This window comes from Crocuta crocuta, unplaced genomic scaffold (genome assembly GCF_008692635.1).
Source record: "Crocuta crocuta isolate KB4526 unplaced genomic scaffold, BGI_CrCroc_1.0 scaffold233, whole genome shotgun sequence".
Lineage (NCBI taxonomy): Eukaryota > Metazoa > Chordata > Mammalia > Carnivora > Hyaenidae > Crocuta > Crocuta crocuta.
Window position 1 is genome coordinate 7422550 of NW_027529526.1, and position 17462 is coordinate 7440011.

At 47.7% G+C, this 17462-nt stretch overlaps 1 protein-coding gene across 1 annotated transcript in view; it reads right to left on the reverse strand.

Moving 5' to 3' along the window:
* The window catches only part of PARVA (parvin alpha), a 164964-nt gene that overhangs the window by 13897 nt on the left and 133605 nt on the right, over positions 1-17462 (reverse strand). Inside the window, exons 5-10 of the mRNA XM_077761186.1 lie at positions 17019-17159; positions 11408-11523; positions 7388-7446; positions 4607-4626; positions 3208-3269; positions 2418-2486 (exon numbers count right to left, since the gene is read on the reverse strand). Of these exons, the coding sequence (XP_077617312.1) occupies positions 2418-2486; positions 3208-3269; positions 4607-4626; positions 7388-7446; positions 11408-11523; positions 17019-17159 (467 nt within the window). The remainder of the gene's footprint in view (positions 1-2417; positions 2487-3207; positions 3270-4606; positions 4627-7387; positions 7447-11407; positions 11524-17018; positions 17160-17462) is intronic.

Here is a 17462-nt window from a genome sequence, read left to right on the forward strand (position 1 = left end):
GGTGGGGGGTGGGGGGGGGGGCGCTGGGGGGGGGGGGAGGGGCAGAGGGAGGAGGGAAAGGGGGTTCAACGCCCCTGGCAGGGGACTTACACCCTATGAACGGAGAAGGAACTCTAGTGTCCCACAGGCCTGGGCATTCTCCTTTGTCACCTCTCATTTTATTACTGTTTGAGAGGCAGCAGAGCCTATGCTGGCCCTAGGCCTCCAGCTGTCCTGCTTATTAGCTAGCTGTGTGACTTGAGAAACTTAGGTCACTTCTCTGTGCATTTTTCTCATCTGTGACATGTGGAGAATGATAAGACAGCACCCACTCTAGAGGGGCTTCATGTGGATAAAGCAGTTAACACGTGCAGGGTGCCTGGAACACTGTTTGGCATGTAGGCGACCCTAAATGTTAACTATTGCTATTACTGGCTCCTGTTGACAAAGCGCAGCTGTGTGCGGAGGCCACAGCAAGAGGCAGAGGGCCTGGTCCCTTCTGTCCAGGACAGTTGGGACCCGGTCTGAGGGACGGTAGACTCCTGAGCTAAGCAGGAGGTGCGGGTCTTCTGCCGGGAGGGCAAAGAGAATGTGTGCTGGGCAATCAGTGCAGGCTTCGTGGAGGCAGTGGCAGGCCTATGGGATGAGGGACATTTGGGACGAGTAGCCCTGCCAGGGGCAGAGGATGGTCTGAACAAAGATCTAGAGGTCAGGGGCACCTGGGTGTCTCAGCTGATTAAGCATCTGACTTCGGCTCAGGCCATGATGTCATGGCTCGTGGGTTCAAGCCCCCTGTCAGGCTCTCTGCTGTCAGCACAGAGCTTCCTTCTGATCCTCTGTCTCCCCACCCTTCCCTTGCCCCTCCCCCACTTGCACATGCATGCAGGCGCATACACACTCTCTCTCTGTCAAAAATAAATACATTTAAAACATTAAAGATCTAGAGGTCAAATGGATAACTGAAATTAGAGAACCTTTTAAAGGAGGTGGGTCCCCAAGTCTTTGTGGGCATAACCCCAGTTGTTGAAGAGTTCTTAAGAGCTCAGAGTTCTTGGAATCAACTCAGGAAACTTAAAACTAGACAGAAGTGCCTAGAACGTGAACTGGACCATGTCTGCTGGGTGACCAACTGGTGGGCTTGTGGCTCAGGCTTCGTAATGGGTGTCCTGCCCAGCCTTGAACTTGACCTAGGAGTAGCTTCCTCCCTGCTTCCATCCAGCTGGGCTTCAATTCCAGTGGGGAGGGCCTGAGCCTGACTCATCCCCAGGCCATGCCAGGGTGAACGGGAGAACAGACCCCAGGGTCTGTGTCAGAATCAAGGCCCTCCCAAGGACCTAACTAGGCCTCTTTTTGGCTGTGGCTGACCTGACTGAAAATAAAAGAATCAAATCTGTCTACTCAGGGGCGGGCCCTGGGTTAGGGTCAAGGCTACTCACAACTCTGAGTGCCACTGACTTACTGTTCCCACCCTCGACTGCTGGTTTGGATGCCTTGGTGGTTGAACTTGCACACAGACCCCAAACATGCCTGGCAGGGCCTTTCTCTCAACACTCCTTGCCCGTGAAAACTGAAGTAGGAATTCTAGAACTCATTCTAGCTCTTCTGAGGGCATGTCACTTTTCCAGAGGGTTCCCTGTCTCCCAAAAGAACAGATAAAGCTCACTTTATAGAGTACAGATAGGACACACTCAGGTAGAGCTCAGTGACAGCCCTGGAAATCATTTTGAAACATAACAGGAGGTGCCCAAATTCTCAAAAGAAAACCATACTTTAGAAATTCATCACAGAGGAAAGAGGGTTGGGGAACAGGGTATATTGCAGTCTTTAAATATTTTTTTTTTTTTTAAAATGTTTGTTTGTTTTTGAAGGAGAGAACAATGGAGGAGCAGAGAGAGAGGGAGACACAGAATCCAAAGCAGGCACCAGGCTCTGAGCTGTCAGCACAGAGACTGATGCAGAGCTCGAACTCACCAACTGCAAGATCATGACCTAAGCAGAAATCAGATGCTTAGCCGACTGAGCCACCCGGGAGCCCCATACTGCACAGTCTTAAAGTATCTCTTGATAAAGATTAATTATAAAGGTGGGGAAAGCTTTACAGTAGAGAAATCTGGTGGACACTAACCAAGTGACCAAAGTTACTGTCACCAGGAATGGAACTAATGGACAAAGTGCCTGAGAACAGCACAGTGTTATGGGGGTGGAATTGTCACTGAAAATTCATAGCCCGAATCTAATCATGTGGGGAAAAAAATTGAGATCCTATGAACCTAATGGCCCCACACTCTTCAAAAATGTCAATGTCATACAAAAAAGGGCTGAGGATTTGTTTTATATTAGTGGAAAGGCACCCTGGCAGTGCAGGGATGGGGACACTTGGAAGAGTGGCTGTTGAACAGGGCCTTGCCCCCGACCCTGCACTCAGGGCTGTCACCCACCTGGGTTTCCAGTTCTGTGACCTCCAGGTTCAGTTTATTCAGGTGCTTGTTCACAAAGGTGATGAGTGTCTAAAAGAGAAGTATAAGCCAGGCATTGAGATGGAGACTCTTGCCACTGCCACACCCTGGAGGCCACCTCTGCGACCCTACTGTGAGGACCAAGACCAGTGTGATAACACAAGGCCCAACCAAGGGTGCCGCGCCAGGTGTCACTGCTGAGCTGGGTGAGAATGAGCAGCCTGTGAGGCTCTTCTGCAAAGCTCCTGGAGTTCACAGGAAAGGCTGGCCCAGGATTTGTGGTCTCCTTTCCTGTGGGATTCAAATAGCCAGTCCCAGGACTGTGAAAGGGGCAGGGAGAGCCGAGAAGGCAGAATAACAGGTGTAGTCCAAGCCTAGGGTTGGGGGGCCAGAGAAGAAATGACCTCACCGGGCCCCTCCTTCCAGATCTTTCTAGGGGCAGGTGCCTGTGCCTGGGGAGGAAGGAGGGCTGAGTGAGAAGGGTTCAGTGTGGGTGGGAAGACAGGGTGCTTGTAGCCTCAGGAAGCCCCAGGAGACGCTGTCATCCTACGGGAGAAGGGAGTGGGTAAGGCATTCAGTGGGAACAGAGGGATAAAATGTCCATCAGGTGGGAAGGCCCCGAGTTTGCAGAGAGCTGGTGAGGACACCGTTTTGAGGAAGCTTGCAGGCTGCATGCGCATGTTCTAATGTTTTGTGCTTGTTCTAATGTTTTGCACGCGTTCTAACGTTCTATCTGTCTCACTCCCCTCCCTCCCAGGAACCTCTCACTCACCTTTTTCACTACGTTGAGCTTGTCTGGTGCATGGTCAAACAAGGTGTCAAAGGCATCACGTTCTAGAAACACAGGAGAATGTGACGTGGAGCAAAGACCTGCTTCCTGGTGGGGAACCCCACTCGAGGGCCCGGCCAAGATGGCCACAAAGCCAGACATAGGCAAAAATTTTTTGATGCATGAAACAATGTTGGGGATTCTGGAAACTGGGTTTGGGTAAATTTCTGGGATTGATTCTTCACTTAGGGGCTTTCTCTGTTTCTGTGTCCACTTTTTAGGTCAACCCTCTTTTGGGGTTGGGCTTGGGGGGCTCTTTCCGGCAGTTTGACTTGGGATTGCTCATTTCTCTTCACTGTTTATATTCACCACATCATGATTTAGTCTCGTGTGTTTCTGGAGCTTATTGAAGGTAGAGTGTTACCCAAATCTCAAATCACTTCACCCGCCAGGATACCCACAACAGACATCCTGGTAGAGTGCACGGATGACCGGATTGGGGGCCTGGGAGCCCCAGAATAGAATATGTGCTCTTCCTCTTGACTGATCTAGTCACTTCGACCTCTGTGCCTCCATTTCCTCTTCTATAAAATGCCGTCTGAAAAACAAACCTCCCCCAGGTCTGTTGTGAGGATGAAAGAGAAGGATGCATGTGCATGTGTTTTGTAAACGTTGAAGTGTCTGCTGATCTGAGTTTATTAGCATTACTGTGATATTGCAAACATTATCCACAGTATATACAGCATCATAAAATAACAAAGCTGTGCCCCTTGTCGGGATTTTCCTTGCTGCAGCCCCCAGATTCTCTGAACTGAGAGGTAAGATAATGGATAGGATCTGAGGCAGGGGGTGAAGGGAATGTCCAGCAGGGGCCCGGGGCTGGGAAGTTTGGTGGCCCGGGGCCTGCCTTTTTCTGCTCTTGCGCCGATGAATAAATCTGAGACTGCCAGACGGGTAACTGAGGGCTCTAACATTCACACCGTATAAACAAACCCCAAAGTTATGGGAAACTGGAGCGGGATGATGTGTGATGCGGGAAAAGGGAGAAGACTGCTTCTAGAAGGGATGGACCGAGTGGGGAGAGTGGACTTTCCCAAGAGTGTACGTACACCTCTTTCCTTCCACAACACACTTAGAGCAGGACAGCCCTGAAAATGCCCAGGACCCATCCAGGGCCCGGCAGTGTCAGGGGTCTGGCTACTTACAGGAGGACTGGGCAGCTGTGGTTAGTTTTCCCCTTTCCACCAGTAAGCCGACCCTCCCTTCCAAGTGGCCCTCTCACTGGGCTGTGCAGACCCACAGGCAGGAAGCAAGCTGAGTGCCTGTTCTTCCCAGCTGCTGCAGAATTAACTAGAAACCCGTGGCAGCCACCCGCACCAGAGGATAATCTTATGCAACTCACCATGCCTTCCGGAGAGAGCCCTGCAGGAAAAGGAGAAAGAAAACAGTATGATTCTTCTCTCTTTGCCCTTCACTGACAAGCCCACAAAGCTTCCTTCCTTGGCACTTTCTTCTGCACTAAGTCTCCAATTATTGGTAGTCTACCCTACGGCCACCTGTTTTTCCCTCTGCCATACAGACAGACACGTGTTTGCACAGAGCCTGGGGTAAGTGATAGTTAAAGAACTATTTTCTTGGGGCGCCTGCGTGGCTTAGTCGGTTGAGCGTCCGACTTTCGCTTGGGTCCTGATCTCGCGGTTCGTGGGTTCGAGCCCCGCGTCGGGCTCTGTGCTGACTGCCGGCTCAGAGCCTGGAGCCTGTTTCAGAGTCTGTGACTCCCTCTCTCTCTGACCCTCCCCTGCTCACTTTCTCTCTCTCTCTCTCTCTCTCTCCTAGAAATAAAAATAAAACATTTAAAAAAAAAAAAGAACTATTTTCTTGCCTTAAGTAAAATCACACCGTTGCTTATCGTTAAGAAGGAATATCGGACTCGGGGCTTCAACATTCCCAACCACTGCACAGCCCAGGTTGTGGGGCACATCCGCTGAGGGATGTCAGCTTTATCTTTCTCTAGTTCGTCCTGTGATTCCCACCAAACTGCACCTGCCATTGACTCAGAATTGGTTCCTCAAGGAGGGCAGGAAATGGAACCATGCTCCTACCGGTGAAACCCCCAAGTACAAATAGCACAAACATCAGAACAGACTACTTAGGTCTGAATCCCACAGAGACACTTCCTGTGTGACCTTGGGCAAGCTACCAAGGCTCTTGGGACTCCAGGTCTCTCTTCTGTCTAAAATGAGGATGATGATGGGGCACCTGGGTGGCTTAGCCAGTTAAGGGTCCGACTTTTGCTTAGGTCATGATCTCGCGGTTCATGGGTTCGAGCCCCGCGTCGGGCTCTGTGCTGACTGCCAGCTCAGAGCCTGGAGCCTGTTTCAGTCTGTGACTCCCTCTCTCTCTGACCCTCCCCTGCTCACGCTGTCTCTCTCTCTCTCTCCTAGAAATAAATAAAACATTAAAAAAGAAATTAAAAAATAAATAAAATGAGGATGATGATAGTAAATACCCCAGTATTATTCAGAGCATTCAATGATTTAACATGCAGAAAGACTTTAGCATAATTCCTGGTAGATAGTGCTTCGAATGTTTTTTTCTCCATGCGTTTCTGGTTCTTATTATATTGGTTTATTCCAACTGTGCATCTGTCACCTCCTAAATGATGACTTGTGGGCAGTGTACTGGAAAGGATAATGAACTTGGAGTTAAGTGTTGGATAGACCAAGGGCAGTTGGTTCTTCACCTTTGGGATGTGTGGTTTTGGGAGGTGTGAGTGTTGCTTTGTGTATTTATTAGGAATGACAATAGATATGAAAGTGCTTCAGAAAGTGTCCTGTGTTGCGTTATTAGGAGTTTGCATCCATCCTCGTGTTGTGTGGCAAGATGGCAGAGGGAGACCACAGGAGGCAGGGCGTGCAGCCGACAGATTGCTCTGCAAACCCAAACGTCATGTCCTCGACTCCTCTCGGCTATGTCTTTCTCTTTTCCAGAAGGTGAAACAGCGGGCATGGACAAGCCCAGCAGAGGGTGGGGGTGGGGGTGGGGCAGGGAGGCACCTTCCTGCCTCCTGCCCCTCATGTAATCCAAGGCCAGCAATCAGTGTGCCTTGTGTATCAGCAGCCCTACTGGCTGCCAAGACTGGCCCCGGAGTGAGACGTAGAGGCCGTCCGATAGGCTCTCCACAGGCCATAAACCGGGCATCTTGGGAAGCGCCACTCCATGTCTCTGCTCTACTCTGGGCTCTTTTTAAGGCACACGTACAATGTGGTCCAGGCAGGCAGCACCTTGGACTTCCCTCAGCCACCACCGGAGAGGCAAGTTGCCTAGAAACTGGGCGACACTTGGAGGGCACGGGTCAGCCATGATGGGGGAAAATCCATGACAGGCAGCGCGGGTGGGCAAGGGGGCCAGCTGTTAACCACAGTGAATCCTCACAACCTCTCTGGTTAGGAAAGCGCTCCCCACTTCAGAGATACAGAAACCAAGCAAGTGGGAGAGTCTGGATTTGAACTCAAGTCAGGCTGGCTTAAAGGTCCCTGCTCTTTCCGCTTCGCTCTTGTTCAAAGGAACAGAGAGGAAAGCTGGGGGAGCAGGGGATGCTGAAAATACGCTTTGCCTGTGGCCAGGGCTCAGGCCTGCCCAGTGATCTCAGTATATTCCTCCCCATTTTCTAGCTAAGGACAAACTTCTCTGCCCCATGGCAAACCTCTTACATATTCTGATATGCCAATCGCTTAATGGAAATGAAAAATCACAAAACACCAACCTGCCACTCATAGAAAAGGGCTTTCTGGGTCATGGCACGTGACCAAATACATCAGAGTCAGAAAAGGAAGAAAATGTCCTTTTGAAGGTTCGCAATTTAAATTCAACCCCGTGTTTATGGCATGACGATTTCATGCTGGTTGGCTTTTTTGGGCATACTTTTTCCTGGAGTGCCACAAAATTAGAATTTTTCAATCACTGCTAATTCCCTCTCCCCACTTCCCCACCCAAGTTTGTACCTTAAGCATCGAGAGGCATGTTTTGAATGCATGGAAAAGGCTAAACTATAATCATTGGCTGAAGTCTAATCCCTCTTGCAATCCCAATAAATGAAAACTAAATATCAGCAAATGGATGAATTTCGGAGAAACATCTGTGTTCCATTACAGAATTGCTGGCAACAATGGTGTTGACATACTCTGTGTTACCAGTTATTTCCTCTTGGATTTGCCGAGACTGGAGGATTCCTTCTCGTTTCTGAAACGGGGGTGGGGAGAAGGGTTGGGAGGAGGAGAGAAAAATATGCTTTAGAAAAAAAAAAAAAAACAAAACCGAACTGATTAGCATTCCTGATATTGAGAAAGTTACTGCTGTTCAAGAAATGAAACCCGAGAGGAGATACCGCCAGAGGCAAAAATGAGGCCCCAGATTTCCTGGGACCGGACCATACCATTCATACTTAAGAGCAATTAGTGTTTATTCCAAACAAGTTGGCTGTTTCTTGGATGGTGAATCTTTTCTTTCTTTATTGGAAGACATTTTGCTGGAAGCATACTGTTTGCCTCCTGGAGTAATCCACAGTAAACCAAATGGAAATGAAGGCCTAGGGCGGGTCTGCCCTCCAGCTGGGGCCACAGAGGGAAGCGGAGAAACACATTCAACAGCGGGGCTGGTTGGGGCCCAGGACGGAGGCCAACTTGGAAAATTTAAACAGAGGGAGAGTTTTTGTTTTTGTTTTTAATGGATAAATAGGGGAACTTTTTGTAAGCAGTACAGTCCTCAGGTAACTAGCTTATTCTCTGAGAAAAGGGTCAGCACTTTGGAGGCCCCCACACCTACCCATCTGCCCATGCATCTGTCTGTCCATCCATCATCTGTCTGCCTCTTCCCATCAATCTATCCTCTTTATGATTTCATGAGTCGGTGTTTTCTCTGCACAAGAACCTCTGTTGGACATGAGTGAATACTGTGCAATGTCTGGCGTAATTTCTGACCTTGAACTTAGAGAACAATGAGGTAGATGAAACAGGTATGTGAGAAAGATTTCCAAGAAAGGGTCCTGGTGTGTGTGCCTGATGGGGCAGCTCAATGGTTCAGTGATTACAGTAGGACCCGCCTTTCACTCTCAGAAGTGTCGTGTGGCACCAGTTATGCGGTGGCCGCAGGCAGGGCCGGAGCAGGCGTGTTCAGCTGGGAGGGTCGGGGAACCCGTCCAAGGGGCGGAGGTCCTCGAGCTCGAACCCGACAGGACTCAGGACAGGGCCTGTCAGCAGAAGGGATGGCCCCAGCGGCTCCAGCAAGGAGGCAGAGGCAGGAAAGCACCACTGGAGGCTGTTGGGAGGGACGATGGCTGCCATTAGTTGATGGGAGTCAACGGAGTGCCAGTTTGAAATTTAAACCCCATTGTGTGGGTATGAGAGCCAGTGAAGGAGTGTCAGGGCTCAGGAAGCCCTTCTTCTTCTTCTTCTTCTTCTTCTTTTTTAATGTTTATTTTTGAGAGACAGAGCGTGAGCAGGGGAGGGGCAGAGAGAGGGGGAGACATAGAATCTGAAGCAGGCTCCAGGCTCTGAGCTGTCAGCCCAGAGCCCAACACGGGGCTCAAACTCAGGAACCATGAGATCATGACATGAGCCGAAGTCGGACGCCTAACCGGCTGAGCTACCCAGGCGCTCTCAGGAAGACCTTCTGATAGGTGTGGAGAGAGAGAATCTTTAAGTCAGGTCTCTGTAGTCAGTTCCCAGACTCCATGAGGACAGCAGTCTGGGGATGGCAAGCACTTGTCACATCAAGTTCACCGTTTACAAAGGCAGAGAAGAGTGTCAAGAAGGAGCCTACAAGTGTTAGTATTTCAGCTGAAACCTGCCTTTTCTTGATCTCCTGCCCAAACGTCCAGAACCTTCTCTTCTATTCCTAAGAACCACAGAGACTAGTGTCCTTGCAAACCACTTCTATTGAAGGAAAGGTAGGTAGAGCTGGATAAAGGTTAAGAATGTATCTGCACTAGATTTGGAAGAATGGATTATCAAAGTGAAAAAGGAAGTAAAAAAGAAAAATAAAGATATCATTTAAAAGGGATCGAAGGGTGCCTGGGTGGCTCAGTTGGTTAAGGTTAAGTGTTCGATTTCGCTCAGGTCACGATCTCGCGGTTCGTGAGTTTGAGCCCCTACATCAGGCTCTGTGCTGACAGCTCAGAGCTGGGAGCCTGCTTCAGATTCTGTGTCTCCCTCCGTCTCTGTCCCTCCCCCGCTCATGCTCTGTCTCTCTCTGTCTCAAAAGTAAATAAACACTAAAAAAATTTTTTAAAGGGATCCAGGAAGGATAAATCAAGGGTCTTTTCCCATTTTAGCTTCAACAAATATATAATTCTCACATGGGGCTCATGGAATTTGTGTCCTGGTCTTGTAAGGCTCTTCACAGACATAAAAACTCATCTTCAACTTCATGCAGAATTCAGTGCTTTTGTACAGAACGGAAAGGAAATCTCGGTTAAATAAGCCCTCACACAGCACCCAGATTCACCTCGATCTATTATTTGTTGCCTCAAGAACGCTTTTTGTGGCTCGCTCAGTGATTTCCGGCTAATTCCGAGTCCTGCTTCTGTGTCTGTTTAACTTGACAAAGCAAAACACCCCATAAAACCTGACCTGCATCGATGCTGTTTTCTGTACCCTGTCCTGGTTTTCACTCTCATGCTCACAGATCTGACCACAGAGAAATTAAACGGACAATAGCCTTCTGATGGCCTATAACTGAACTTAAAATGAGGCATGAGACGTGGGCTTGCAGTGACCACTGTTCCAAAACACAAGTCCCCCCACCCCAATCTTGAATCAGAGTTTTAAAAAATGTACTGAAATTAATTTATACATGATTGACTGGTGAAAATAATATAATAGAGATGGCTTGGATTCATTAGTAAGATGCTCATACCAGGACGCTCTAGGATGGCCACGTATCTGTGGCACACATAACGTGCTTGCCACAGCTGAGTGCTCAATCCATGAGGCCAATTAGTCCCTTTTCGCTGCACTCTGTGTCTGAACCACACACGTTCTCACTGCCTGTGGCCTTCTGATTGCCCTCTCTGCTCCTTTGGTGTAGTCTTGTCTCTTGGCAGGCAGAGCCAACGTGACTATTTCTATTATTTCTATTAATGTTTAACAAGTAAGGTACCCAGAAGGCATGGAAGAAATACTTTATCACCAGGGCACGGCCGAGCCACTGACTGAGGAGCACCCTCATGTCTTCCTCCCCTCCACCGACATCCGATCCCTGAAAGCTTTGCTTTTGTCCTAGAAACTTGGCCTGGTGGGGTCAGGCAAAGCCTATCAGCCCTCAAACCTCTTTCTCACCAAGGGATGGGAGAACCACCATACTGCTCTCTCTTTCAGAACCCCAGATAACCAGCAAGCTGCTTAGAAGGGGCGTTCTCCCTTGCAGCACGTTTATTAGAAAAGAATAGAAACAAGCAAATAGAATGCTGACCTTTCCTAAGTGGGCATAAAGTTGGAAAATAAAATTGAATTTGAGTAGGTAATGGGGTTAGGAGCAGAGTGAGATAGTCACAGGGAGAGAGCACACCCTCATTGTGGAAATTACATAGCCATATATGAATGGAAATTCCATCCAACATTCTGGAAAGGATGACTTGAGATCCCAGCCCTGCTTCTCTGGGCAGGTAAAAAGCAGCAGTGCCCTCAGTATAGGCATGGCCAGTGGGGGGCTGGCTCACGTTCTCTCTCTCTCTCTCTCACACACACACACACCTTCCTATGACAGGTTATCTGTCTCCAATATCTGTCCCTCATTTGTTTAACCAAAAAACGACTCTCCATGGCTTGTAGGCCACACACACACATACACAGGGATACACCTTTTCTCCTGATCCCACCACATACACCTCACAAACATACATACCTCACACCCCCAAATACATAGTACATACACACACCCTCTTGACGAAAACATGTAAAGCCCCCCATGAGTCTAGCCTGTACTCAAGTATATGCTCTTCCACCCTTTGCACGTGTAACTGCTGCCCACGCACAAGAGAGCACATTCATGCGTCTTCCAACATACAGCATGTCAAGGACATTCAGCTACCATTCCACTATCCTTGTAACGAGCCACCCGGCGTGCCTTAGCTCCCGTATGAACTCAGCCTCCGTGGCTCTTTAAGGGCGCAGATGTTTGTAGGCGCAGATGTTGATGCTCTTACCTGGACCACAACCACTTGGATGGAGACATGATCTGGGAGTCGGATTGGTGCCCGGAAATACTGGGACAGAGCAACCAGCAGATGCAAAATGGCTACGAGGCTCTTGGCGTGAACAGCTGAAATAAAAGATGATTTAAAAATTTGAGAATCGCCTTCCAGGTTCTAGGCAAATAGAAGCAGATACTCAAAACGTAGCAGTACCACACCCAGCGCACCTTTTGTCCCCCGACTAAGGATCTCACAGGCCTCACCCTTAGGCCCCTTTATTCTTGGCCAAGTCCCATGGAGCTACTTCTTGGATCGTGCTGTTGCCGGATTTCCTATAGAGAGCCTCTCCACTCTAACCCAGGTTTCCAGTAGGGATCCTGACAACTGCTGAATTTTGACATCACCTCAGCCCTCTGCCACCCCCATGTTCTCGTTCATTCTATTTTAATTACCCTGACCATGTCTGCTCTGCATCCTCTTTCCCTTCCCACTTGACTGTGAACTCTTTGGGTTATCACCACTACCCTTATCCTGGGGCTCTACCCAAAGCAAGCCCGCATTCAATAAACACGGAGTCAGGAACACTGAATCCTTTCCTTTGTTCAGGGCCTGCAGTCCCTAGAGGAAGGCACGAGACATCTTAAAGGGCTTTGCTGCTCTTTTGAGTATCGTGTATGGTCAGCGTAGGCAGTGCCCTTCGGGAATAGCTGGGAAACGATGTTTATGACCCAGCTGGCTTCTAGAGCTACTGAGCAACGGGCTGGATGTTAAACCACTTGTACTAGAGAAGGGCGGGCAACTAGTGAGTTGTAGATTTCACAGCAGATGAGAGGAGAAGACTGTGATGTCATGGGTACACAGAGGGTCAGGCCGACTGGAGCTTCAGTTCTGACTTGACAAGCTCTAGATTTACTGCCTCCATGACCTGGGATAGGCCATTCGAGGCCTCTGGGCCTCAATCTGCTAATCTCACAAATGGGGATTAACAGTACCTTTGCTGAAACACAAGTTGTAAGAATTCCCAGAAATACTATAGGTGAACTTCTAGCCCATAGCAGGTGCTAAGCAATGGTTGAAAATTTTTATTACCACTTATGACACAACACCTCACACCTATGCAATTAAACCACATCAACTATCTCTTCTTTCTGTCTCCTGAAAGCAAAGGTTCACCAGATGCTTTACCTGCCTTCCCAGTCGCACCAGCCTCATGGGCTTCTCCTTACAGGGAGGCATTGAGGGAAGAACAACGACAAAAATGCTCATCTTGTGTACTTGGCACGAACTGGGCCCATTATTAGGGTGTCATTCTGTCTGCCCTGGGACTGATGAGTCTGCTTTAACAGAAGCTTTAAGAAATCAGCAAGAAAAGGAAATGACTCAGACATTCCTTGGGAACTCATTAGGGTCCCTTGTTATCACTGCGATGTGGAAGAAGGTTTTCCATGGACTGTGAGCCTCAGCACAACATGCCAATGAACAGATGATCTGCTCCCATTCAGATCTTCCAGAAGACATTTTCAGTTCTGGGTTTTGGGGCATCATCCAAAGTCTCACCCACAGTTACAGCCTCGGAAAAGGCTCCTGGCCTGGGAGTGACCTACCGACGTGGCGTGCTCGCTGCCAGACAGAGGCATAATAGGGTTTGGTCTTCTGATCAGAGCTGCTTTACGTCAGTCTGGTCTCTGAGGGTTGTAAGGACATTTGCTAACTCTATCCCTTCTTCTTTTTTAATGCTTATTTTTGAGAGAGACAGAGTGAGGGCAGGGGAGAGGCAGAAAGAGAGGGAGACCCAGAATCCGAGGCAGGCTCCAGGCTCTGAGCTGTCAGCACAGAGCCAGACACAGGGCTTGAACCCATGCACCACGAGATCATGACCTGAGCTGAAGTCAGATGCTTAACCAACTGAGCCACCCAGGTGCCTCTAAGTCTCTCCCTTTTAATGACAAAATATAATGCTAGAGAAGATGTGGTCAAAAAGGTTGTTCTTACCCACTGGTGATACTGTACTCCACCTTGACTGCTGTATTAAGCAGTATTGAGCTATTTTATAAGCACCATACAGATGCCAGTCTCTGTTGAGCGATGGTGCCCTGTTCTCCTGGGAATTTTTTCAAAAATAATTACACAGTTTCTCTCTTCCTCTCTCTTTCTCTCTCTCTCTCACACACATGCAAAGATGTTAATTATTGTGTACTATATTATCATTTAAAAATCTGGAAAACACTGTAATAAGAGGATACTTCAAACTGCTGGTTTAAAAAATTTTTTTTTATTAGGCAGAGAAACCCTTTGTTTAAAAGCCATTAGGCAAAACAGATGAACAAAAGCACAAATGCTCTGGTCCCCCAGGCCTAACTGCTGCCCACCCACAGCTGTTACTCTCCTCAGTGACGCCTGAGTTCTTCCTGGCAAGTCACTAGGTTGGGCCAAGAATGCTTAATAACCACTGCTTTAATAAGTTATGGTATATCCACATAATGGAGTAATTTCCATACACTGAAAAATCACTGTTGAAACAATGTAACTATAAATATTTATAGTGCAATGTTAAACAGAAATAATAGAAACAATGTAAAGATATACATTTATGGATATACATATATATGTAAATACATATGTGTGTGTGTGTGTGTGTATACATATATACACATGTTCTTGTGGCCAAGACTTGGAAAGGAATATTTAGAAAATGAAAATATGACCGTTTTCTATTTCAAAAATTTTTTTAGAATAAAGCATGTTATCTTTTTTCTGCTTTTAATTTTTTTAGTGTTTGTTTATTTTTTGAGAGAGAGAGAGAGAGAGACAGAGAGTGAACAGGGAAAGGGCAGAGAAAGAGAGAGACACAGAATCCAAAGCAGGGTCTAGGCTCTGAGCTAACAGCAGAGAGCTGGATGCAAGGCTTGAACCCATGAACCATGAGATCATGACCTGAGCCAAAGTTGGACACTCAACCGACTGAGCCACCCAGGTGCTCCTCAACTTTTCAGTGAAGAAAAATCCTAACAATCTTTGTCTATTTGGGACCCCTCATCATTCCCACACTTGAGCATGTGTCTGGTTTTCTCCCTGATGCCAGATAGAATCTAGGGACACCATGGTCCTGCCCTTAAATCAGGATGGCAGTGTGCAGATTTAGAGGAGGGCCCAGGCTCTACTGTATAAACTGGGCTCTTAGCCATTATCCTGGGACCTGGCAGACAATTTCAAAGGAGCTGCTGACTTAGACGTAGTTCTCCAAATAGGAGTTGTGGTGGAAATATCAATTGGTGTCATTTTTTTGGAGGTAATTTGACAATAGGTATTATGACCTTAGAAATATACACGTACGATGGCCCTAGAATGCCACTCTTGGGTATTTGTGCTGAAAAAGTAACTGTGGCTATCAGCAGAGAGAACTCATTGGACTGTGTTGGTAGCAGAAAACAATCGTAAAATCTATCATTTGTTAAATATATTATGCTATAGCCAATACACTGTTCTATTAAATAATATTAAAAGTGACAGAGAATATGTAATGATCTGTGAAGATCTACATCTTCTAAACATAAACTGATCTCATCTTTGTAAAAAGAAATATGTAAGTATGTATACACACATTTAATTTACTTATGTATTTCTTACACACACACACACACACACACACACACTGAACCTGAAGGGTCACACCACAAGGTGATAGTCCCTGTCTCTGGGTGGGCGGCTTAGAGGGACAGCAAGTGTAGGCTCAGTACACAGACTCTCTGGCTTTCATTTCTGGCTTCACCCCTCACCACCTGCGCGACCTTGGACGAGGATACTCCTTCAGTGAATATTACTTTGTTTGGTATTTACCAATTCTTCCAAATTCTGGGGATTCAGTAGTGAAGAAATAAAAATCCCTGACCTCCTAAAGCTTACATTCATTGTCTCTTAATCGCTCTGTGACTCTCTTTTCCCATCTGTAAAATGGGGATAATAGAATTCTTACCTCAGATGGTTGAGTGAGGACTTAGAAGGATAAAAATATGTAAATGGTTTAGAATCGTACAAAGCATACAGTAAGCACCATAGATATGTTAGCCGTTAATATTCAAATTTTATCTTATGGCTTTTTATTTATTTTTAACAAATTTTTAATGTTTTTTATTTATTTCTGAGAGAAAGAGAGAGAGGGAGAGATAGCATGAGAAGGGGGAGGGTCAGAGAGAGAGGGAGATACAGAATCCGAAGCAGGCTCCAGGCTCTGAGCTGGCTGTCAGCACAGAGCCCGACACGGGGCTTGAACCCATGAACTGTGAGATCGTGACCTGAACCGAAGTCGGACGCTTAACCGACCGAGCCACCCAGGTGCCCCTATAGTGAAAATTGTTGTGAATAAAACAAAAAGAAAAGGTAGTTCTTCCTAAAGCCCTGTATCAAGAGCCTTGGTAACTCAGCTGCCCCTGTCACCTTCATCCTGAATGGAAAGATGATACAATGTCTAGAAGCCAGAGAGGCTAGCAGAGAGGAGGGATGGAACTTCTCTCTAGGAGCTGGGCCCATCACATTCCTTAGGGAAGAAACCATTCATGCTTGTAAGTGGACATCACAGGTATCTAGCCACTGAGAGAATGAGTCCTCTGACCTAGTACTTCATCTGCATTTTGGAAATCTATCTGACAGGAATAATTCGAGAGAAGCGGAAAGAGACACAACCTAAGCCATCCAACTTGGCCCTAACTCATAGTAGTCAATAGGCGAGCAAACATCCTAATATGATTAACGTCAACACAGGGTTTAAGATCCCTATGGGATTTCCTGCCCTGTGGAATAGAAGCACGAAGACCACATGGGAATATAGACAAGATGATCTAATATTGAGAGAAAGTAACAAAACGCAGGAGAGCGAGTAAACATTTGTGTTGATAGGGACAGTAGCAGGCAAAAAAAAAAAAAGAAAAAAGAAAACAGCCAGATGAGAGTGGCAATACGAGTAATTATTTTACTCGTACACATTTCCCCAAAAGGAACGAAGGTACGCATGAGGGGCCCCTGGGTGGCTCCGTCAGTTAAGAGTCCACTTCTTAATCTTGGCTCAGGTTGTGATCTCAGGGTCCCCCGCATTTTGGGCTCCCACTTCTTGCCCTGCTCTGTGCATGGAGCCTGCTTGGGATTCTCTCTCTCCCTCTCCTTCCGTCCAGCCCCCTCGCTGACACAACTGCTGTTTCTCCTCAAAAAAAAAAAAAAAAAATTCCATTGTATCTCAATCTTTCCAAAACTGGGTTCCTTGTTAAGTTCAAAGGTGTTTTGTTTTGTTTAGAGGAGTACATGGAGATGGTCCACACTCAGGGAGGGGGAAATAGGCTGAAACAGAACTAAGCAGGGGTCTTCATCAGAAGACGTTAATGCTCATGACTATTGTGGGTTTCCGAAAGGTAGATGCAGTTCCCACACGAGTACACAGGGGCTCGAAACATTTTGTCAATCTCCCAGCGTACAGAGGCTAGGTTTATCTAAGGAAGGGCACGTCTCACTCAACGATAAATGGGTTTGCGCCCGCCCGGGGGCTGCCAGGGTCCTGGTTGGCTTCCTGGGAGAAAGCCCAGGGTGGGGACCATGGGGGTCACTTAACCGTTCTGTCCTTCTTTGTCAAACTCACAGTCCACATTCCACTTGATGCTCCTGGGAGGAAGCTTCAGGGTTTCGTTGATCTTCTCCAGGACAGTCTGCAGCTTCTGCTTCTGAGCGATCTCTGACTGGGTGACTTCAGCAACGTTCAGCTTCTCGCTCTCAAGTTTTTCTGGGGTGACAAGGGGGAAAGAGAACAGCTGTCATCTCCAGCCACAGACACCCCTAACTCATGCGCTTATTCGCTCGTCACTCACTCCCACATACACGTGCTTGCACGTTCACTCGCCCAAGTATACACTGAGCACCTGCTATGTGACGGACACGGCTTACCCCTCTGCACCTCCCCCCCCCCCCCCCCCCCCGCGCCCCCCCCTCCCNTTTTTCCTTCTCTTCAACTTTGCCTTCTGCAAGCATACTCTGGGCCCCGACTGGAAAGCCTTGTGTGCCTCCCCTGGGCAGGGCTCAAGTCTAT